At 45.8% G+C, this 10,682-nt stretch overlaps 1 protein-coding gene across 1 annotated transcript; it reads right to left on the reverse strand.

Annotated features, from left to right (window-relative positions):
• Positions 1-403: 403 nt before the first annotated feature.
• LOC307208733 (zinc finger protein RFP-like) lies at positions 404-9,884 on the reverse strand. Its single transcript, XM_079963640.1, has 8 exons — positions 9,653-9,884; positions 8,069-8,608; positions 7,310-7,405; positions 5,107-5,334; positions 3,769-3,791; positions 2,907-3,019; positions 2,128-2,160; positions 404-1,387 (listed from the first exon to the last, which is right to left on the reverse strand). The coding sequence occupies exons 2-8, from the start codon at positions 8,468-8,470 to the stop codon at positions 870-872; spliced, it is 1,413 nt and encodes a 470-aa protein (XP_079819766.1). The 5' UTR covers positions 8,471-8,608; positions 9,653-9,884; the 3' UTR covers positions 404-869.
• Between the last annotated feature and the right edge of the window lie 798 nt (positions 9,885-10,682).

Raw genomic sequence — 10,682 nt, forward strand, 5'->3', positions numbered from 1 at the left:
GGAGTACCAGGAAGAATGGAAAAAAATTAATGATTTAATTAAATATGTTAACTTAAATTAGTTGGAAATAACTTGTAGCTAACTAATTGGCCTAGGATATTATATAGGTTAAGTGATGAATCAATTTGTATAATTTCAAAATGAAAAGACTGAAAGATGTTAAAGCTAAAGGTAAATATTATAAGAACTGTGATTTGGAAAACCGTTAAATGGATATGCATGGAAATTCAACCAAGGGGAAGCGAGGAAGTCGCTTAACAATGTTAATAAGTATAATTTTTAATAAGATTATGATTTGTGGTTTTTGTTTGTTTGTCTTGTTTGTTTGTAATTTTGTGAAAATTAATAAAAAAAAATGAAGAAAAAAGAACAAACCACAAAAGTACAAACCTTTTATTGGATCAGTTGATTAAAAGCCATCCCAAATTCACCATTCCCATGCCCTAAACAAAACAATAAAGAGTGAACACACGTGCTCTTTGTTCTTTAAAAAAATGAACATTTGCTTCATTCACAACTATAAAACAGATTGTGGTGAATAAAACAGGAGTCTTCTCTTATGGAATACTAAACCCTGAATTTACCGGGTTCAACCCCTAACCCTCCTTCAAATCAGGATCCTCTTCTCTCACTGGGAAAAAAAAATCTCACAGAAGGCTCCTCATCGGCTGAGAAACTCCCTTAAAGTACAAAGCAAACGGCTAAGGCGAATACAGAGATTCGGCCTACGATGCCACACCACGAGAAGAGTCATTTCCATGGATGGTAGAGTCAGGGGTGAGGAACAGTGGTAGAGGGAAATGTGAAGTGAGGAACAAGAGGCTGGAGGTCAGTGGGCAGGAGGGCCTGTGGGGTGAAACATGGCTGCCTCAGGAGACAGAAAGGCAGGTTTTTCCGTCCAACCAGAAGATGGGGAGAAGGGACTCCCCCAAGAATGAAGCTGTCTGGAACTTGGCAAGCACAGCGCCACTGTCAGCGTTGGCAAAAGACACCTGCTTCCCGTCACAGTTCAAGGACACTCGGATTCTCTTCAGCACCTCTCCGCTCATGGGCACAGGAGTTTTGGGAGAGGTGAACATTGCATAGCCGCCTTTCCACTTGCCTATTGCCCAGATCCCTTCTGAGGGCCTAAAGGCAGCTGCGCTTCTCTTCTTCCTCTTCAAAGAAATCCTGGTCACTCCCACAGCCCAGTCGTCCTCACCGTGCACCGTGACTTCCCAGCAGTGGCGGCCTGTGGTGAATACATTACATCCCAACACAAAAGGAAGGAGGCCAGGAACATTACCATACCCAGTCAGATCTAGAGGGCCATCTTTCCACAGACTTTTCAGATCATCAGATAGGGAGTACAGCGGGCTACCCATGTCTGGATCCAAAGTCACACTTACTAGAAGGCAGAGAGAAGGAGAATGTAAATTATGGCGAAACCAGCAGTCGGGCTGAGAACAATTCATAACCTGAACTAGGGATAAATGCTGTCTAGCTGTGGCTGGCTCCAAAGTCTGTCTAAAGAGCACCCTTCACTCCCCATCCATCATACAATGCTATTTTTCTAGAAAAAGAGGTGCCACAATTCACTGTCCCTTGTTCTCTAAGAATGGCATTGGTGCCCACCTGAGAGGTGCCAGAACTTAGTTCCGGATGAAAAAACAACAACCTGATATTGTGCCTTATGAACAAGTTGGGGGCCAAGTTCATTGTGCTGCTCTTCAGGGCTGCCTGGCTATTATTTATCATATTCATTGGTCACTTTTTCTTCAGAAAGGTCAACTCAAAGTGACTTGTGAGCACAACCTAAAATGCACCAATAATCTATCTAAAAGAGCAGATCAAACTCAACTAAAAGACAAGCAGAAAATTAAGATCCAGAGGCCTGGGTAAATACTAGTGTATTTTTGCCTGGCAATAGAAAACAGAGATGGCACTATAATGATGGTGTTGACTTCTGACCAGGCCTTCCCGGGGGGGGGGTGTTCCCAATTTCTGGAATGAGGTACATCTGTTGCCCTCATTAACAACTTTCAGGAGGAACTCTTTTTAAAGTGTTCCTCTTCAGCCCATCATCTAGTGGCTGAAATGTATTATTCCAACTAGCCATCCTGTGAATTTGGGCCCCCATTGGTTTACCTTCCTGTATTTCATATCCAGATATCAGAGTGCCTAAGTGGGAAAGAACACACATTAAGCAAAAGCACATAACTCATTCAAACAGTTCTTTCCCCACCCACTGCTTCGTACTCAGATTTTTTGCCCATCTGCAATGCATCCTAGAACATTTCACAAAGCCTCTTGCTTGCATGGAGGACAGAGAGGCACATGCGAATGAGTGTAGAAACATTTGCAGATGCTGCTCCACCACCTCGGCTTCTGGCCCCCTCCATCACTGGAATGTGGCCCTCAGAAGGTCACCCAGAAGGAAACCTGGACTGCAAAAGCTTCCCTGACCCTGTCCTAGGTAACAAAATTCCAAAACAAGATCTAAAAGAGAGAGCCAGTGTGGTGTAGTGGTTAAGAGTGGTAGTCTCGTAATCTGGTGAACCGGGTTCACGTCTCCGCTCCTCCACATGCAGCTGCTGGGTGACCTTGGGCCAGTCACACTTCTCTGAAGTCTCTCAGCCCCACTCACCTCACAGAGTGTTTGTTGTGGGGGAGGAAGGGAAAGGAGAATGTTAGCAGCTTTGAGACTCCTTCGGGTAGTGATAAAGCGGGATATCAAATCCAAACTCTTCCAAACTCTTCTAAAAAGAAGCCATTTTTACCATTGCCCTCCACACAGTTAACTATCGCCAACTTCACAAGCAATGCTCAGAATTGCCCATTCATCCTGCCAGGCTCAAGGACTAAAGCAGCAGACACACACTTTTGGAGTACTATTTTAACTTTTTTTGCCCCAGCCCTTCTCTCACCTGTGAATTTTTCTACAGCAGAGTGCAGAAGGAATGTCAAATCATGCCAACCATAGAGTTCCCATCGCTTTACTGGTGGAAAAGCCACTGGACTCGCAAACTCCTTCTCAAATCTGGAAAAGATATATTTTTTAAGCAACCAACCTCACAATACAGAAGCAGTAAAGAGCAAATGAGCTCAATCTGGACTATAGCCAGAGACCCAAATTCAACAGAATATTCCTGACCCCTACCAATTTCTGTATGCATAGCAGTGAAGCATTCTGGTTACCCTCTCTCATTACCTGGCCTAAATTACAACCTCCTGTTCCTCTGCTCCAAGGAGAGGCTGTGGGGACGGGGAATAATGTGTAGGGTTTGTTCCAAGGTTTTTGGGAGTCATGAGTGTAGCCAGGATTTATTTGGGGGGTGAGAGCAGGACAACCACCTGTCATCAACCTCTCTGTCTAGGAGATTCGGAATGAAATGTCTTGAAAACAGTTGTTTTCAATTACCGTTCTTTTGACCTCAAGTGCTCAGAAAAATCTGTCTAAATCTTTACAGTTTCTACTTTGAGTTAAGTTTATTTATTTATTCGCATTTACCCATTTGTCCCTCCCATGTTGGATGCAGAGCAGCAGCAGCAGCCAACTGTGTTTGCCAACTGTTAACCAAGGATGATACGTTCATCAGAAAACCTCAGGTTTACAGGCAGGGTATGGAGGTAACATGGGGCTGGGACTATGACTTTTAGGTACCCCAAAGGCCATCCAAGCCTAGAACCAGATGGAAAAATGGACCAGAACTGGGACAAGCATCCATTACAAACCCACAATATTAAGCCAGAACTTCCAACATGTGTGTTGCTACAGGACCCACTTACTTCTCCATGGTGCGTCTAACACCCTATAAAGACAGAGAAAGAGAGAGGGAGGGAGGGGGAGAAGGGAGAAAGAGAGAGGTGTAGTTCAGTTCCTGCTTCAGGCAATTCTGGAAGATTTCAGAGAGCAATGTTCCCCAATTTGATTGATTAGATTTCTATGTCGCTTTTCATTCAAATAAATCCCAAAATGGCTTACAAACAATAAATAACAATAAGCAATAAAGAAACAATAGAACATCACAAATACAGCCTAAATCATATAGGATAATTAACCAATCAGCAAAACAATTATGATCTATAAAACAAGGCAGCAGCTAAAAAAAGAAAGCTAAACATCATAATTAAAGCAAAAGTCACATTATACGATTAATCACTACATCTATAAAGCAATATTAACAACGTTCACAAAATAGCAGCTACTTTGTATGGCAAGGAAGGGAACCTTCGCTTTGTAGCACAGCAGTGAGAGATGTTTCACAAAAATTTAGCCAACCCCAAAACAATCCAAGCCTATATATATATATATTCATCATTTCTTCCCAGGAACTTGGAACAGCATATGTGGGTGTTTCTCTTATCTAAACCAGTGTTTCCCAACCTTGGGCCTCCAGCTGTTTTTGAACTACAACTCCCATCATCCCCGACTAGCAATACCAGTGGCAAGGGATGATGGGAGTTGTAGTCCAAAAACAGCTGGAGGCCCAAGGTTGGGAAACACTGATCTAAACATCAACCTGGTGAGCCAGGTCAGCATGGGAGATATATGAGGCCCTGCCCAACCCCCAGAAATTTTAATACAGTGGCACCTCATTTTGATTCCGCCTCACCAAGCATCCATCTTGTCGAATGTCCGCAGCAAACCCGGAAGTACCGGAACAAGTTACTTCCAGGTTTGTTGCTCGTGAATGCACAGAGGCGCTAAATTGCACTTTGCGCATGCGCAGAAGCACAAACAACTCTGCACAAGTGCGCAGAGCGGCGCTTTGTCATGCATCCTTTTCGTCTAGCTTCCGGGGCTCCGGAACGGATCCCGGACTCAAAACGAGGTACCGCTGTATTATATTTTTTAATGGTTGTAACCTTCCCCAGGTCCTCACGGTGAAGGATAGGTAAGAGATTTAATAGAAAGAGAAACAGAAATAAATGAAGTACACAAGAAGTCATTCAGAGGCTCATCACTAGCTAGCACCAAGAAGAGCCTGAGAATTGCAGAGTGAAACAGTTTTTAACAAGGAGTGGAATCGCAAAGTGGTGATAAGGCTGTCTGTGGTGAAGTGATTTGAGAGTTTGGTACCACTCCAAAGAGAAAAGCCCCCGCCATTTCTGCCACAGCCTAACCTTCAGGAGCTCATTCGGCGTCCGGTGACACTTTTCCATCTCCTCGAGAATGCTATCCAAAAAGGCGACACGCTGAAACAGTCTGACCACGTGCTCGTCCCTTCCGCTCACAATGTCCAGCATTATCTCCGCATGTTGGGCAAGAAGTAACTTCTCTTGTTGTGCCAGAAACTCGTTTATTTCCTTGAAAGCAGACGTCATCCTTTTCTTGATGGTTTCTGCCTTTTCCTTCAAGAAGCAGATGGAGATGTGTTGGAAGTGGGGATGTGGGGGAAGAAGCACATTGGAAGACAGGAGGTTGGTGAGCACAGCATTAGGACGCAAGTGGTATACAAAAGGAATTCTTTAAACATAACCAAAGCGTGCGCGCGCGCACACACACACACACAAACACACAGATATCCCTACAAAAGCCTCCGAGGAAGGAGGGTACCGTATTTTCCGCTCTATAAGACGCACTTTTTCCCCTCCAAAAATTAAGGGGAAATGTGTGTGCGTCTTATGGAGCAAATGCAGGCTCCATAGCTTCAGCGATAGCAACACGAAGCCTCCGAAGCGCAGTGGGAGCGCTCCCTCCGTGCTCCGGAGGTTTCGCGTTGCTTTCGCTGAAGCCAGGAGAGCAAGAGGGATCGGTGCGCACCGATCCCTCTTGCTCTCTTGGCTTCGCTGCAGAGGTGCTTCGCCCCTTCAGCGAAGCGGGAGGAGGAATGGAAGGGGCTCCATTTCTCCTGCCACTTCGCTGAAGGGGCGTTACACAGAGAGGGAGAGAATTTCTTTTTCTTTTTCTCCCCCTCTAAAACTAGGTGCGTCCTTTGGTCGGGTGCGTCCTATAGAGCGAAAAATACGGTATGTCTTTTAAAATGATTCACATTAATAAATAATAATAATAATAATAATAATAATACAGTAGTACAGTGGAACCTCTGGTTGCGAATGCCTGTTCGCAACATGAAAAGAGTGCAACCCACAGCGGCACATCTGTGCAGGCGCGGTTTGCGATTCGCCACTTCTGTGCATGCGCATGACGTCATTTTGCGCTTCTGCAAATGCGCGAGTGGTGAAACCCGGAAGTAACCCTTTCCGGTACTTCTGGGTCGCCGTGGGACGTAACCTGAAAGAACGTAACATGAAGCGGACGTAACATGAGGTATGACTGTACCTCAGGTTACGAACTTAATTCGTTCCAGAGGTCCTTTCTTAACCCAAAACCATTCTTAACCTGAGGCTCGCTTTCGCTAATGGGGCCTCCCGCTGCCGCCGCACCGCTGGCGCGGGATTTCCGTTCTCATTCTGGGGCAAAGTTCTTAACCCAAGGTACTACTTCTGGTTTAGTGGAATTTGTAACCCGAAGTGTTTGTAACTCAAGGTACCACTGTAATAAATAAATCTCAACATGCTCCCCAACCCCATAAAACTCATCAAGTTGTACATTAACAGGAATGATTCTTAACAGCCCATCCATATTACCCAGGTGCCCAGCATGTGATGCCTTGGGGCCAGCATAAAAGTTGTCTTATCTGTCACCAACAGTACGTTTCCAGGAAAGAACATAGTTCAGGCTGAACTGTTCATGATAGGTAATATGGTGCCCTGCAGATGTTGTTGGACTACAACTCCCATCAGCCCCAGCCAGCATGGCCAATTGTCAACGAAGGGGGGAGCAGAGGTGCAGACCAACAGCATCCTGAGAGTGCGGCATTGGCTATCCCTGCCCTGGAAAGCTTTCACTCCCAGCTTCCAGAAACAAAAGCCCAGAAATATAACTATTTAATTTATAATAGGACCAATAAAAGGTAAAGGGACCCCTGACCATTAGGTCCACTCGTGACCGACTAGGGTTGCGGTGCTCATCTCGCTTTACTGGCCGAGGGAGCTGACGTACAGCTTCCGGGTCATGTGGCCAGCATGACTAAGCCGCTTCTGGCGAACCAGAGCAGCGCACGGAAACGCCGTTTACCTTCCCGCCGGAGCGGTACCTATTTATCTACTTGCATTTTGACGTGCTTTCGAACTGCTAGGTGGGCAGGAGCAGGGACCAAGGAACGGGAGCTCACCCCGTCACGGGGATTCGAACTGACGACCTTCTGACTGGCAAGTCCTAGGCTCTGTGGTTTAACCCACAGTGCCATCTCTAACAATCCACAAGACCATTTGAAGAAGCCCAGTTCGACTTGATCGCTTCCCAGTGAAAGTGGCTACCTACAAGCATCAATTGGCTTTCCAGGTCTGTGCTTAACTTCTGTGCCATTATCTCTTCTTTTTCCTTCTTTATAGTGTTGGCATACTGAACGTAACAATCCTGAAAAGAAAAAATGGGCCTTTTAGAAGTTCTCCTGCAAGTACTAGAGGGCGAGGCCCAAAACCAAAGCAATGACCTTCCAAAAACTGAACCCTGTAAAATGGTCCTCATTCTCAGTTGCTTGCATTTTTAATCAGTCCTCCTCATTTTGATTTCCTCTTTCAAGGCATTTGCCTCTTCCCCACTCAGTTTGCTCCTGGACTCCAATTCATTAGCTTCCCAGTCTCCTATGCCCTCTTCCCAGTCCTCAGCAAACCACACAGCGCTCCCCTTGTCCCAAGGCCAGGACAAGACTTACATCCTAGCCAAGCTGATAACTTCATTAGACACAGAACATAAACGAGCCTATCCAATGACAGGCTCCATATACGATATGCCTTTAAAGCACATTGAAATAACTTCCTTCCACCCCACAAAGAATTTTGGGCATTGTAGTTTGTTAAAGGGTTGTCTGGAATTGTTACTCAGTGAGTGGTTAACTACAGCTCCCACAATTCTATGAGGGAGTTGGAGATCATGCTTTAAAGGTATAATGCGTACACAGCCTCAGGGAACAAGCTCCCTCCCTATCCAGTCTTTCTCCTCTAGTTCAGCCACCTTGTTTAAAACATGCAAAGATTATTTCTCCCCACCCCTCAAATCTCACCTATAGAGGAACCCCACCTTGTATTCTTGGACAGCTTCTGCCACACCCAGAACAGATGGAGACTCCATGGATTCAACACATTTCGAGCAGAGGAGGGCCTTGTCACGCTTACAAAAAAAAATCAAGGGCTGCTCATGCTGCAGGCAGATTTCATCCTCTCTTGACGCTTGTCTTGCACACTCGGTCAGCTGCTGGAACAATTCAGTGACTGTGCCCAATTTCATGTTCTGTTTCCGACTCGGCTGAGGATATTTGCACAGAGGGCAGAGGACTCTCCCGCAAAATTCCTCGCACTTCGCCATGCAGGGATGGCAGAAATTGTGCCCGCAGTCTAGGATCACAGGATCACGGAAACACGTCTGGCAGACAGAACAAGCTGTCTCTAATAAAAGCATGGACGTGATGTTCTCTCTGTCCATGGCTCAAATTAAAAAAAAAAAAAGTGGTGCAGATTAAAATACGGGATTTGGCTTTTCTTATCCAGCAGAGTTTGGAGACACCTTTGACTGAACAAGTTGCAAAAGACTCTTCTGTCTTGAACTGCTACAAAGGAATTGCTTCAGTCTGCAAGTGGGGAGAGAGAGAGAGAAGGGGTTGGAGTTATCATCTTGCATTTCCCAAAGGACAACTCCAGCTCCACCGTGTCAAGCTCCCGGGAAAGGGAGGGTGCAATGAAAAGAGCAACAGAAACAGGAGCAGGTGGTACATGAGTCTAGCCCCACAGAATAACAATCCAGCAGACCTTGCCACTGTTATTTAGTCATCAAAACATTCCACTCCCCCAGTTCATTCACATCTACATCCCCATCCTAAGAATGTAGAACAAGGTGGAGGAGTTTTAAGTGACCAGCGAGCCAAAATCAGCCACGAAACTCACTGTGTGAGCTTGGACCAATCACCACCTCTCAGCCAGTGGGTTGCTACAGAATAGCATGGAGGAAATGAGACCCACAACAGCAGCCTTGAGCGTGGATATAAATGTATAATACTGAGAAATAAGGAACAAACAACATACAGTGTCTCTCTCATGCCCACATGCCCTTGTGCAAGTCCTATATAATTAGATTCAGGTCATGGCAATTCTCCAGGAGTAGTAGTAACAAAGCAATATATTGTAGAATTTACTTAAAACGAGACACCTGTACTCTGTACGCACCAATTAGCTTCGTCCATTATTGTACATCACTATCATGTAGCTGTAGCACATAAACAGCATTAAAGCCCAAAGTACCAGCAGCTCTCAGATCTCTAGGGTGGCGCAAGTCAAGCAGCAAAGCACCTGCCTGCCAGATGTTTGGGGCTACAACTCCCAGCCTCAGGAACTGTAGTCTAAAATCCAAAATCTAAAGAGCATCAGCGTGCTTAAAGGACAATCAGACTGCCCGCAGCATCACCCCACGTAGAGGATGTAAACAAAGGATTTGCACTATTAAGAGACCTGGGAGTCAGCCTAATTTGTATTGTTAAACCCGATCGCCCTATTCGACGCAGGTTTACCTGATAGGACAAACGCATAAAATAAAATAAAATAAAATAAAATAAAATAAAATACTTTTAAAAGCCACAGCTCAGTTTACCTAGACAGGCAACTCACAGTCAACCCAAACTGGAGCCCTGGAAAGGGGGCTCTCCCGTTTAAAAGCAGCAGAAACTGCAGCCTCCGCAGTGGAAAACTTCGAAGACTTTTGACGAACAAACGCAGGAGCGGAATGAAGTTGCAAGCAAACAAGCGCTGCAAACTCTCGCCCCTTTAAACACGGCGCTGTAATTACCCGCCGGGCGCGCCTAGTAAGAACACCGAACTACAGTTCCCAAAAGCTTCTGCGGCGCGTGTACTCGCCCGCTTCGCTGGCAGCCGCGCAGAACGGCCTCATGGGAGTTGTAGTCTTTTCTCCGACGCTTCCCTGATGGTGAAGAGAACGCCGCCTCTCTTCGCGCAAAGGGCGGCTCCGACATTTCTGATTGGCCGGGATTGGTAACAGCTGTGACCAATGGAATCTCCGCTTTCCCTTTCGCTTTGCAATGCTCTGCCGAAGCGCCAGGAGAGGCGTTGCACGTGGGGAGGCGTTACAAGCGCCGCGATGCCTTCTCGCGGTTATATTGCTCCGCGTAGCTCAGCTTCGTTATGATATTATAGCCTAGCGCTACTGCTTTTTCTACGAAGGGGCCACTGGGCTTAGTTTGCATTCATTGACAAGTCCTTTTTATTTAAAAGTCGTAGACATGGGCCGATGCAAAAAGGGAACGGGGCTCCTTCACTGTTCCAGAGTTTGCTCGGGTTAAGAGAAAAATCAACAGGTGTAACTCGGCACGCAAATTGCAAATGATGTCAGCTTCAATTTTTCCTCTCCTAATTTGCACAGCTGTTCAAGCTGCAGAAGCTCTCTCCTCTTCTGCATCTGCTGGCCACCCAAATTCAAAATCGCTGTATTTCCCCCCCTCCCCCATTTAATTTTCTGTTCTCGACACTGTTTTCTATCCCCAACCGAAATCCGAGCGCAAATGCTCCTGCAATAACTGTGCTTTGCATATCACATAGCTGATGAAGCGGATTCTAACCCACAAAACTTCATGCTCTAATAAGCCTGTTGAGATTTAAGGTGATACCCCCAAACTCTTTGCTACTTCTCT

This window comes from Podarcis cretensis (assembly GCF_951804945.1).
Source record: "Podarcis cretensis genome assembly, chromosome: 2".
Classification (NCBI taxonomy): Eukaryota; Metazoa; Chordata; class Lepidosauria; order Squamata; family Lacertidae; genus Podarcis; species Podarcis cretensis.

Coding starts and splice junctions, on each gene's coding strand:
- LOC307208733 (XM_079963640.1), bottom strand. CDS start 8,470: ATGGACAGAGAGAACATCACGTCCATGCTTTTATTAGAGACAGCTTGT. Junction 5,335..7,309: donor TGGAAAGCCAATTGATGCTT/GTAGGTAGCCAC, acceptor TGCTTCTTGAAG/GAAAAGGCAGAAACCATCAA. Junction 2,161..2,906: donor TGCTGTAGAAAAATTCACAG/GTGAGAGAAGGG, acceptor TTTCCCACTTAG/GCACTCTGATATCTGGATAT.